The sequence below is a fragment of the Hyla sarda genome, chromosome 4 (genome assembly GCF_029499605.1).
Source record: "Hyla sarda isolate aHylSar1 chromosome 4, aHylSar1.hap1, whole genome shotgun sequence".
In the NCBI taxonomy this organism is placed as follows: Eukaryota; Metazoa; Chordata; class Amphibia; order Anura; family Hylidae; genus Hyla; species Hyla sarda.
Genome location: NC_079192.1, coordinates 221,044,526 through 221,058,039, shown reverse-complemented (window position 1 = coordinate 221,058,039; position 13,514 = coordinate 221,044,526). Strand labels below are relative to the sequence as shown.

Below are 13,514 nucleotides of genomic sequence, written 5' to 3'. Positions count from 1 at the left end.
GACCCAGCATACAAAAGTCTGGCTGACTGTCATCAGTCCCGAGTACCAGCAGGGAACCTCATCCAGAGTCCTTATACCAGCAGAGAGGTACGGGAGATCTGACCAAGCCCGCGGCAGCCCAGAGCTGGGAGACCGACAGCGATGGAGACCGTGCAGACAACAGTCTGGCTGAACAAGTACACTTCCAGGCGCTGGATAAAAGGGGACAGATAGGTGATCACTGTGCCCAACTGCCTCATGTGGGAGGGAGGGGAGGCCTAGGAGCCATAGATAGTATCCCCACCACCTTGGGAGATTGGGGGAGGCTGAGGAGCTACGGAATGCATCCCTGTACCCCGTCTAGAGTCCATAGGACACATCTTCGTACACCTCCACAGCAGTGGGGTACTGGAACTCCAGCCTCAGATATATCAGCTGAGTGATGAGTGACAGGCGGCTGAGGAGACCACGCAGACCACTGTCTGGCTTACTGGTATGGGTCCATAGTATCCAACGGGTCACTCCTTCGGAAACCACGCACAGCAGTGGGGTACCGTAACTCCAGCTGCAGATACATCAGCTGTGTGATGAGTGTCAGGCGGTGGAGGAAACTAGGGCTGGGCGGTATACCGGTTCATACCGAATACCGAAATTTTTGGGCTGCACGATATGAATTTTTCCCATACCGCAATACCGCTTGGGCCCCTCCCCCTCGGGAATGAATTAATCAGCCCAGCGCTGCGCTGTCCCCACATCGGGGAACTAATCATATGTGATAGGCTGAGCCCACTGTCATGTAAGAAGCTAGCTTCTTACATGACAATGGGCTCAGCCTATCACTGGCCAGGGCAGGACATTGCTCCGGCCGGTGACAGGCTGACGGCTGTCCAACGTTCCAGAACATTGATCGCGGGTCACATGATTTTTTGGGGGGGGGTGAAAGAAATACCGTTATATACCCTGGAACCACCATAAGTTACAAAAATACAGTGATACACATATTTGGTCATACCGCCCAGCTCTAAAGGAAACCACGTAGACCACTGTCTGGCTTAGTGGTATGGTCCATAGTAAACAATGGGTCACTCCGTCGGGGACATTGCATCAGCAGTGGGGTACCGAAGTGCCAGCCGCGGACACGGCAGCTGAGAGATGAGTGACAGACGAGACTACTATCCGGCATATCAACATCAAGACCAATCCATGCCCACGAGGGACACTTCCACTGAGGCCTCGCACTACACAGGGGGATCCAGAGCCCTAGCCTCTGATGCGGAAGCCTGTAGAGGAGGGAATCATATTGTATGACATGCCAGAACACCCCCATGATGGGTGGCCAGCAGACCTGACCGAGTGTCCTTAGCGTCCGCCAGGAATGCAAAAAAAAACTCTGGCACCCGACCAGTGTCTTGCCACGATAGGGAGAGACTGGAATTCGGCTGTGGGCACGACGGGCATGACATGGTAGACAGTGAATACATCCCCAACAGTTTCCGAGGGATAGAGAAATCCCTGGCAGTAACCACATCGGTGCGCATATGTTCGCTGACAGAGTGAGAACCCTACAGAAAATAGATTATGCCAGAGGCATACTTCAACTGACAATGTAAATAGTCTAAAGCAGGCCACCGTACAGGGTGACTGAAGGAATAAAGCAGGCCCCCGATTCAGTTCCTAGAAAAGGAACCCTGCAGATATAAAACTGATAAAAACAGATGTGACAGGCCAAGGCTGTAATTGTGCTTGGTTGTCACAAGGGGGAGCTCAAGAAGTAATGAAAAATCCAAGGCACAATACAATTGATGGCTACAAGAGGGCGCCAAACACTCCAAATGGTCTGTCATGCCCCCTCCCATAGACTTGCATTGAGGGGGCGGGGCTATGACATCACGAGCTCCAAACTCCAGCGTTGAACAGTTTGAAACTAGGGATCGACCGATTATCGGTATGGCCGATAATCATGATTTTGGGCATTATCGATATCGGCAATTATCTTGCCGATAATGCCCCGACCCCCGCACTGCGACCGCACCCCCCACCGCACCGCCCCGGCCCCATTGCCTCCCCCATCCCCGGTTTTATAATTACCTGTTCCCAGGGCCCACGCTACTTCTTGCTCCTGCTGCGTCCTGCGTTACGCTGTGCGCAATGACGAGTGACGTGACGTGCGCGACGTGACGTCACCGTTAGTGTGCACAGTGACAGTTCAGGAGGACACCACTGGAGCCAGATGTAGAGTGGACCCCGGGAACAGGTAATTATAAAACCGGGGATGGGGGAGGCAATGGGGCTGGGGTGGTGCGGCGGGGCGGTCGTGGTGCGGCGGGTCGGGGGGGTGGTCTAGGTGCGGCGGCGATAGGTCTCAGGACCCCCGGACAGGCAGGGGGAGAGTAGCGGGTGGCAGCGGCGGTCTATGGCACCGCAAAAGCCAATGCAGTTAATTGATTTAAAGCGCCTGCTTTAAATCAATGATCCTGCAGCGGTGTCTCGGGGGGGATAAATAGCCGATAACTTATACCGGAATATCGGTATAAGTTATCGGCTATCGGCACTAACCTCCACCGATTATCGGCCCTAAAAAAACGATATCGGTCGATCCCTATTTGAAACCCTGAGCAGCAGAGTAATCGCCTTACCATAGTATAAAACATAACAAGCTGAGAGGGGGGGGTCCTATTTGTATTGGCACAGATCCCAAGAACGGAGAAAACTTTTGGAAACTACACTCCTCACGGAATGTAACAAGGGGTATAGTGAGTCTTAACACCCTAAAGGTGTTTGATGAATTTTGGTTAAAGTTGGACGTGAAAATGAAAAATTTTATTTTTTTCACTAAAATGTTGGTGTTATCCCAAATTTCACTTTTTCACAAGGGGTAATAGGAAAAAAGCCCCCCTTTCTTATGAGTAAGGAAATACCCCATATGTGGATGTTAAGTGCTCTGCGGGCTCACTACAGGGCTCAGAAGGGAAGGAGCAAAATTTGGTTTTGGAGAGAAAACTTGGCTTGAATTGAAGGCGCTACTGTCATGAAATCTGGGTGCAATAACCTGCACACAGCCTTTGTACTGCACAGGCGCACTGAGGAGGAAGACGGCGGCGGGAGCGAGTGCTCGCTGGGGAAGCGCATGTTTGATGAGCTAAAGGGCGCATGCGCTGGCACCTCTGTGTCAATCACACAGCGGTCCCAGCGCTGACATATAGGAGGTGTGCGTGGGGGCATCGGGTACCTCGCGCCACGCCTATCCAACCATCAGCAGCATTTTTTGGGGTCATGAAAGCCTGCAAATATTAGGTAAAAACACACCATACACACCACCTACACACAGTACAAAAGCTGTGTGCAGGTTATTGCACCCAGATTTCATGACAATTGAGCTTGAAGGCCATGTGCACTTACAAAGCCCCCATGGTGCCAGAACAGTGGACCCCCCCCACACGTGATCCCCATTTTGGAAACTACACCCCTCATGTAATGTAACAGGGGTACTGTGAGCATTTACACCCCACAGCGCTCCTTCTCTTCTGATCGCTGTAGTGCGCCCGCAGAGCACTTAACATCTACATATGGGGTATTTCTATACTCAGAAGAAATGGGGTTACAAATTTTGCGGGGCATTTTCTCCTATTACCTCTTGTAAAAATGAGAAGTTTAAGGCAACACCAGCATTTTAGTGAAATCTAAATCTAATTTTTCATTTTCACGTCCAACTTTAGTGAAAATTTGTCTATCACCTGTGGGGTGATAAGGCTCACTGTACCCCTTGTTACGTTCCTTGAGGGGTGTAGTTTCCCAAATAGTGTGCCATGAGGGTCTACAAGAACATGTTAGTGTAAAAAATGAAGATTAGAATTTTCTCCTCCACCTTGCTGCTATTCCTGTGAAACACCTAAAGGGTTAAACTTTCTGAATGTCATTTTGAATACTTTGAGGGGTGCAGTTTTAATAATGGGGTCCATTATGTGGAATTTCGAACATAAAGACCCTCAAATTCACTTAAAAACTGAACTGGTCCCTAGAAAATTCTGATTTTGAAATTTTCGTGAAAAATGTTAAAATTGCTGCTAAACTTTGAAGCCCTCTGATGTCTTCAAACAGTAAAAACATGTCAACTTTATGATGCCAACATAAAGTAGACATATTGTATTTGTGAATCAATACATAATTTATTTGGAATATCTATTTTCTTTACAAGCAGAGAGTTTCAAAGTTCGAAAAATGCAAAAATTTCCAAATTTTCAGGAAACTTTGGAATTTTTCACAAAGAAATGATGCAAGTATTGACAAAACTTTACCACTATTTTAAAGTAGAATATGTCACAAAAAAAACTGTCGAAATCAGAATAAGTAAAAGCATCCCAGAGTTACTAATGCATAAAGTGAAACAGGTCAGAATTGCTAAATTAAAGGGGGTACTCCACCCCTAGACATCTTACAACATTACCTATAAGATGTTTGATCGCGGGGGTCCCACCACTGGGGACCCCCGCGATCTCCCTGCTGCACTCAGCATTTGTTTAAGGCATCGGGTGCAGCGCCGGAGGCTCATGACGTCACAGCCACGCCCCCTCAATGCAAATCTATGGGAGGGGACGTAACAGCCATAGACTTGCATTGAAGGGGCATGGCCGTGGCGTCACGAGCCTCTGGCGCTGCACCCAATGCTCTAAATGCTCCTTTGGATAGGGGATAAGATGTCTAGGGGAGGAGTACCCCTTTATGGTCAAAATGGGCTGCGTCCTTAAAGGAGATGTTCGGTGCAGACTTTTATTCCATCCTGCCTGGGCTGCAAAAAAAAAAAGACAACACAAACTTTCACTTACCTTCCTACGTTCCCCCGGAGCTCCGCAACAGCTGATCGGTCAGCCAGGCTGTTTACGTCACACACACTTCAGCCTATCACCGGCCGAGGCAGGACATCGTTGCGGCCGGTGATAAGCTGAAGCGCCGCGTGACGTACCGAGCTAAGGCTAGAATTCCACGGAGGTTTTTGCCCTGCGTTTTTTGGGCTTAAAAATGCCAGAAAAAAACGCAAGAAAAACTGCCACCGTTTTTCCCTGCGTTTTGGCGTTTTTACCTTTGTGTGGAATTTGCCTTTTTTGGCCCCTTTGGCGTTTCTTGTACAAAATTAGTTGGGTACCAAAAAAAAAAAAAAAAGGATGCAGTAGGGATGTAAACATTTTTTATTTAACTAAATGTTTTTTTTTTTTTTTATAACAAAATTTTAATACATTTTTTTATAAAGTGTGTGTGTGTTTAACTTTTTTTTTTAACATTTTTTATGTAGTACTACTACTCCCAGCATAGAACACACTGTTCCATGATGGGAGTAGTAGTACTTGTTATAATAGACATATCGCCTCGGGTGTCAGTCTGACACCCGATGCGATCGTCCATAATAAAGCAGAGATGCAGAGCGGCTCTATACAGCACTCGCATCTCAGCACTGTACTCCGGCCAGTGATGTGAATAGCGCTGTATAGAGCCGCTCCATCTCAGCTATAGACTGGACGATCACAGTGGATTTCAGTAGTGATACCCGCTGTAATCTGTTCTTACCTGCAGGTACTACTACTCCCAACATGGAGCACACACTGCTCCATGCTGGGAGCTGTAGTACCTGCATTAATAGACAGATCCCAGCAAGTGTAATTTCTGACACCTGCTGTGATCTGTCTATCAATGCAGGTACTACAGCTCCCAGCATGGAGCAGAGTGTGCTCCATGTTGGGAGTAGTAGTACCTGCAGGTAAGAACAGATCACAGCGGGTATCACTACTGACACCCGCTGTGATCCTCCTGTATAATGTATAGATGCGGCCGCTCTTCTATGACCTCTTGCACTGACATTTATATATATATATATATATATATATATATACATACACACACACACACACACACACAAGTTCCTATTTCCCACAGAGAGCTGTGATTGGCTGGAACCATCTGGCCAATCACAGCTTTCTGCGGGAAATATGAATAGGTGTATATATACGTCACTGCAGGGGACCATAGAAGAGCGGCTGGCCGCATCCATAAAGTATACAGGAGGATCGCAAAGGGAGATCTGACTATTAGTACAGGTACTACTACTCCCATCATGGAACAGTGTGTTCCATGCTGGGAGTAGTAGTACTACCTAAAAAATTTTTTACAAAAAGTGAAAAAAAAACACACTCTACATTTTTATTATTGTCGGCTACATTTTTAGGCTGCCCGCCCACATGAATTGATCCTTGTTTAAAAATTAATAAAAATTTCGTAATAAAAAATAATTTTTTTCCATCACTACTGTATTTTTTTAATTATTTTTTAATGGTACCCTGCAAAATTTTTATTAAAAAAAAGGTATCTCCATCACTTTTTTGGATCGCTAAAAAGAATAAAAACCGCCTGAAAAAACGCCAAACTAGGTTTTGTCGGGTGTTTGGAAAAAACAGCCTCTGAGCCCAAAATTTCTGAAAAACGCCAAGTGGATCTGGCATTTTGCAGTTTACTATTGACTTGCAGTTAACACCTGGACGCGGTGTTTTTTCACAGAAAAAATGCTGTGCGGGAAAATTGGCATTTTTGCAAAGAAAACCTAAGTGGAATTCCAGCCTAAGGGAAGTAGTAAGTAGACAGCAGGGCCAAACAATCAGCTGTTGCGGAGCTCCAGGGGAACGTAGAAAGGTAAGTGAAAGTTTGTTTTGTCTTTTTTTGCAGCCAGGGCAGGATGGAATAGAAAATGTCTGCACAGGACATCTCCTTTAAGGGGTTAATGCAAAGAAATGGGAGAATAACCTGAGGTTTTTAAAGGGAATGTTTACATGCAGATGTTAGGGATAATCCCAGTTATCTTTAATTAACCCCTTAAGAACTCAGGAGCCCTGAATGGCTCCTCAGCACTGGCCATTCAGGGCTCCCAGCAGGGGATTTAAAAATGAAAGTAAATACATTGTACATTGCAGGGTTGCGGACCATGCTGCCCACTCCCCTGTTTAATAACTTCTAATTGCATTGGGTCTCAGAAGTGAGACCCGATGCGATCAATCCCTCAGCCCCTGTACTACAATCCCCCATCATCGAACAGAGTCTGTTTCATAATGGGGGGGTTGTAGTACAAACAGTAATGTTGCCTCCCCAGCCACCGGCAGACTCCCGCAGCCGAGGAATTACTACTCCCATCATGGAAACAAGTCTGTTCCATGATGGGAGTAGTAGTAGTCCCTCAGCACTGCAGAAGTCTGCTGATGTCACCTCTTCTGAGCATGCTCAGAAGTAATAATGGATATTATAAACCAGGTGCAAACAGATGACATAAAGGCTCATCTGTTTGCCATAGACTTCAATGTTAAAAATAACAGACGTTAATTTACCGGTTTCTTATGACGGAAGAAAAATTAGTGCATGTGCAGTTTTTTCTTCCGTCACAAATAACGTCCATTAGTCATGACGGGCTATAACGGTTCATAACAGATTATCAAAAAATCCCATAGACTTGAATGGCATTTTGTAACACGTTTTTAAAGCTTTTTTTAACGGACGTTTATAACAAGTTTTTTAACGGATGAATTTTATAGTGTGAAAGGGGCCTAAAGGGTTAATAGCCAGCCCCAGTGATCGCCGCATGCTGGCTATTAGCGGCAGCCCCCAGCTACTGAAAACAGCCGGGGGCTGCAGAGTATGGAGCGGACAGGAGTCAGGAGCCCCCTCTATACTCCCCTGTGAGCGCCGCTGTGCTTGTCGGGGGCTTTCAGGTCCAGCTCTGCTTGCCCAAAGCAAGGCTAAGGACCTGAAAAATCCACCTGCCCGGTGCCCCAACTGCATGTCCGGGGCGTCGGGCGATACAAATTCCATATCCCTGCTCCGCGCATCGGATGTCTGGGGTGCCGCAGCCGAGAAGGTTATCTCTTATCCCCTGTCCTTTGGATAGGATATAAGATGTCTAGAGGAGTAACCCTATAATTTTTGTGGGCGCACATACCGTGAGGTAATTCCAAGCTGAGTACAGGTTTTTTGTGGCTTTTTTTTTTAAACTGCCACTGCAGTTTTTGAGCCAAAGTCAGAAGTGGATCTAGTAGGAAAGAGAAGTGCAAGTCCTTCATTTTATTCCTTTTGAATTCACTTCTGGATTTGGCTCATAAAACAGAAGTGACAGTTTTCCAAAAACGCCAGAAAAAAAGCTGTGTGGAAACCTAGTCTAAAAGTGGAGTTTGGGTGTGAGTGACAAGGTATATCTGGTGCATGAGGTATCCCGGCCCAATATACCCCATAGTCAGCCAGCACTGCACCTGTAATGTAAGACCCTGTGTTGTGTCCCTCCTGCTCCCAGAGAGGGAAGTAACAGACTGTTGTTACTGTCAGTCATTGGTATGGTATGATGCAGTACACGTATATAGCAGTATCGCATACACAGGCAGTCATCGTAGTATCAGTACGGCGGAGGGACACTACAGGACAGGTGTGAGGCGCCATAACACAATCACTAGCACCAACAAGCAACGCGTAACTTACCCACTGCCTCCTCACAACTCCGACAACGCTCCCAAGCAGGAAGAGGGAGGGGCTTCTGCGTCACACCTCACGTCACAGACGTCTCATCCGCGGCAGCCATGGTTGTCCAGGGAAATTCCCTGTCACAAACTTTATTACGAGAATTACACTCCTGAGGCCACGTCTGGGGATGAAGGCGACCTCACCTGAACGAGTCACTTATCGCAAGACACCATTCACACTGTTGGTAAACTGGCGCTGAAGAAGCTGGGTACAGATATCCCTTATGCTATCACTTCTCTTAGGGTTCATTTATATGTGTACATGTACGAGGCTGAAGTTGGTTTCTTATTGGAGCATTTTCCTATAGATGACTATGACAGAAAACCCTTTCTCCTCTTATTATTTTTTTTATACATAAATGTTGAATATTATTTGGGAACAATCTAATTCAGAAAAAAAAAATAGATTGTGTTTTTGCTGAAAAAAAAAACGATAGTAAAAAATGGATGAAAAAATATGCATTTAAGGGGTTAAACGCCATTGGGCCACTGAATTTAGGGTAGAAATATAAAGAGTAAAGGCCCCTCCATAATTCCCAACTGTATCCAGCCTGGGCCAAACTGTGGATTGGCAAGAAAACAGGTGCCAACCTTGCCAACTATGTACATTTTCTACATTTTGAATAAGTAACTGGTGATTTAAGGGGTTAATCGTGGTTGGGCCATTGGCCTAGAGGTTGAAAAATGAAGAGTAAGCATAATACCCAACTGTATCCAGCCTGGCACAAACAGTGGACTGGCATTAAAACAGGTGCCAGCTTTGCCAACTATATACTTTTTCTACATTTTGAATAAGTAACTGATGAATTTAAGGGGTTAAACGCCATTGGACCAGTGAATTAAGGGTGGAATTGTAAACAGTAAGGGCCCCTCCATAATACGCAACTGTATCCAGCCTGACCCAAACAGTGGATTGGCATTAAAACAAGTGCCAACCTTGCCGACTATATACATTTTCAGTATTTTTAATAAGTAACTGGGGATTTGTAAAGTATCTGCATGACCCAGTGTGTAACACCTACTGTCTTTCCCCAAAAATAAGACCTATTGTTCCTTTTGCATTCTGGCTAAATTTAAGGCCTCCCCAAATATAAGGCCCCCTGAATATAACCCCCCCCCCCCCAAAAAAAAAAAAATTTTACGTCGGGCCTCTCTGTACCTTAGCGGTGGGTGCTGCCGCGCAGCTCACTGAGTGGCCACAGAGCAACCCAAGCTGCTCAGACTCTGAATGATGAGTGACGCCCCTGACGTTGCGCAGGGGGATATCACTCGTTATTCCAGAGCCTGCGCCATCACACCAGGCAGTAGCTGCCGCCAAACGGCTGGAGATATTTCGATAATACTTGGTCACATGTTACTTATGTGTCCACTTAAAATATAGGATAGTTAATTTAACCCTTAACTACCCCCATTTGTGAGGGTCGGGGTTTTTGTTTAAAGTCCCATGCAAAGCAATGGGAAATGTATGTTCCCATATAATTCCCGTATGGCTGGAGCTATTTCAATACCTGGTACACATATTACGGGTCGGGATGTGAGGTCGGGATGTGAGGTCGGCATAGGAGGTCGGGATAGGAGGTCGGGATAGGAGGTCGGGATAGGAGGTCGGGATAGGAGGTCGGGATAGGAGGTCGGGATAGGAGGTCGCGATAGGAGGACGGGATATGAGGTCTGGATAGGAGGATGGGATAGGAGGTTGAGATAGGAGGACGGGATAGGAGGTCAAGATGTGAGGACGGGAAAGGAGGTCGGGATAGGAGGTCGCGATAGGAGGATGAGATAGGAGGTTGAGATAGGAGGTCGAGATATGAGGACGGAATAGGAGGTCGGGATAGGAGGTTGAGATAGGAGGACGGGATATGAGGTCTGGATAGGAGGATGGGATAGGAGGTTGAGATAGGAGGACGGGATAGGAGGTCAAGATATGAGGACGGGAAAGGAGGTCGGGATAGGAGGATGGGATAGGAGGTTGAGATAGGAGGTCGAGATATGAGGACGGAATAGGAGGACGGGATAGGAGGTCGGGATAGGAGAACGGGATAGGAGGTCGGGATAGGAGGTCGAGATAGGAGGACTTGATAGAACGCCGGATAGGAGGTTGAGATAGGAGGACGGGATAGGAGGTCAGGACAGAATGTCGAGATAGGAGGACAGGATAGGAGGTCGGGATATGGGGTTGGGATATGACAACAATATATGAGGACGGGATGTGAAGTCAAAAGCTTCCTCCTTTGTTTATTTTCCTCCCCAACAAGGATTAGGAAGGAAAAACCGGGCAACGCCGGGTACTCAGCTAGTATATATATATAAAACTCAACGTGTGTGTGTGTGTGTGTGTGTATGTATGTATGTATGTTCCACAAAAACTTTCAAACGGCTAAAGATATTAACATGAAACTTGGCACACATGTTACTTATATGTCAACAACAAACATAGGATAGGTAATTTACTCACCTTACTCACCCCCATTTGCCAGGGGCAGGGCTTATGTTTAAAGTCCCATGCAAGTCAATGGGAAATATATGTTACTGCATAACTTCCAAACTGCTGGAGATATTTCGATAATACTTGGTCACGTTACTTAACTTAATTACCTTAATTACCACCATTTGTGAGGGTCGGGGTTTTTGTTTAAAGTCCCATGCAAATCAATGGGAAATGTATGTTCCCATATCATTCCCATACGGCTGGAGATATTTCAATACCTGGTACACACATCACGGGTCGGGATATAAGGACAGGATGGGAGGTCAGGATAGGAGGTTGGGATAGGAGGACGGGATATGAGGACAGGATAGGAGGTCTGGATAGGAGGTTGGGATAGGAGGTTGAGATAGGAGGTCGAGATATGAGGATGGGAAAGGAGGTCGGGATAGGAGGACGGGATAGGAGGTCGGGATAGGAGGTCAAGATAGGAGGATGGGATAGGAGGTTGAGATATGAGGATGGGAAAGGAGGACGGGATAGGAGGTCGGGATAGGAGGTTGAGATAGGAGGTCGAGATAGGAGGACGGGAAAGGAGGATGGGATAGGAGGTCGGTATAGAAGCTCGAGATTGGAGGACGGGATAGGAGGTCGAGATAGAAGGACTGGATAGGAGGATGGGATAGGAGGAAGGGATAGGAGGTCGAGATAGGAGGTCGGGACAGGAGGTCAAGGTAGAAGGACGGGATAGGAGGTCGGGATGTGGGGTTGGGATATGACAACAACATATGAGGACTGGATATGAAGTCAAAAGCTTCCTCCTTTGTTTATTTTCCTCCCAAACAAGGATTAGGAAGGAAAAACCGGGCAACGCCGGGTACTCAGCTAGTACTTTAATAAAATCTCCTGGGTGGGACGCAGGAAGGCCCGTTGTCAGGCCCATCCAAAATAGAAGAGAACAATTCTTCACAAGACGAACAGACGAAAACAGGACATCTCAAGTAAGACGAGGAAGATAGGGAGAGAGGGAGGGAAAGAACTAGGAGGGGGGAGGTAGGGGAGGAGGAGGGCAGTACCAGAAAAAAATAAGAGAATTAAGGAGGTTGTCTATCTGAGAACCTATCCCAGGGCTCCCCAATAGACAGGAAGAGAGGTAAGGAATTATTAAGGGAGGCAGTAAGGGATTTCGAGGGAATGTATCTCCCTGATTCTCGCTACTAGATCCATCTCAGATGGAGGGAGAGGTTGCTTCCAGCATTTTGCAATAAGAGTTTTAGCCGCTAAGACCATGTGCATGAACAACTTGAAAGGCCGTTTGGGTAAGGCCCTAGTGGAGAGGTACAACAAGTAGACCAGGGGGTCCAAGGGGACCAGAACCCCAAGCACTTGGGCAACCAGCCATTTCACCATATCCCAATAAGTAACAATCATAGGGCAGGACCAGAATATGTGAAAGACCGTGCCTAGCCCAACACCACAATAAATGCCAACATTGAGGCAGAATATTTGGGTTCAATTTATTGAGCAGTACAGAAGTATGATACCAGCCCATTAACAACTTCAATTGTGTTGCTTTGTAGGCTGTACATATGGAGGCCTTGGAGGCCCGATGCCAAATAATCCGCCACTGGGGCAGTGTGAAAGTGGTGTTCAAAACCTCCTCCCAAGGATCAGGAGGAGCATTAATAATGGAGTAAATGTCCGAGAGAAGACCCTTCTTCTGCGGCACCGCTAGTGTGCCAAGTGAAGAAGATGGCACAGATTTCTCCAGGCGTTCAAAAAATTATCCCTTTTGAGAGTATCAAGAGTTTTTTAGTCTGCCAAGCCAAGAAGATGTCACAGATTTCTCCAGCCCATCAAAAAAATTATCCCTTTTTGGGAATAGCTACAGAATTGGCATATTGTCATTTGCCAGCGTACAGCAGGAGGTAACAGACCGGTGTTACGAATATCATCCAGCAGACAGCAGGAGTTGGCGGACTGGCGCAACAGGCATCAGCCAGTGGACAGCAAGGCAGACTGGCATAAGCCAGCATACAGAAGTAGGTGCCGGACTGGTGTTACTAGTAGTAGCTATCGTATAGCAGGGGTGGTGTTAGTACTGTGTAATCGGTGTCATTGGACCCATTTTTTATTTATTTTGTCAGCCAAGTGATCCAGGACATGCTGGAAGTAACATGTTCCAAATAAAGTAACCGGGCGGTGAATGGAACGAGATGGCTGTTGAAATCGTTCAGCAGGCATCCCGTGCCAACACCTGTGGGGGGTCCTGAGCCCCCCCATGTCGGCAATCGCCACAATCGACGTTCAATTCAGACCAGCAATCTGCGACAATTCCGGGTCATACGGCTCTCCGGTGACCAGGAAAAGAAAGGAGATCCGGGCTGTCCAAGACAGCCCCGATCCCACTGAAGGGACAGGAGTGAGATGGCAGGGGTGCTACCACTCCTATCCCTGCTATTGGTCAGTCAAAAGAGACAGACCAATAGCAGATCGGGGGCGGGGGGTTCAAGTTCGGTTCCCCCACTCTGCCCACCCACGGTAGTCTGGGCAGAGAGGGGGAACTGTGC

At 47.0% G+C, this 13,514-nt stretch overlaps 1 protein-coding gene across 2 annotated transcripts in view; it reads right to left on the bottom strand.

Moving 5' to 3' along the window:
* The window catches only part of BCAP29 (B cell receptor associated protein 29), a 79,096-nt gene extending 70,503 nt beyond the window's left edge, over window positions 1-8,593 (bottom strand). The window contains exon 1 of one of the 2 annotated variants that reach the window (XM_056573626.1): window positions 8,479-8,593. Coding sequence is in view for 1 of the 2 variants with exons in the window: in XM_056573625.1 (XP_056429600.1) it covers window positions 8,256-8,374 (119 nt within the window). In the remaining variant the exon portion in view is untranslated. Of the gene's footprint in view, window positions 1-8,255; window positions 8,430-8,478 lie in introns of those variants that run through there. The other variant, XM_056573625.1, reaches the window with a different exon arrangement.
* Window positions 8,594-13,514: the final 4,921 nt, after the last annotated feature.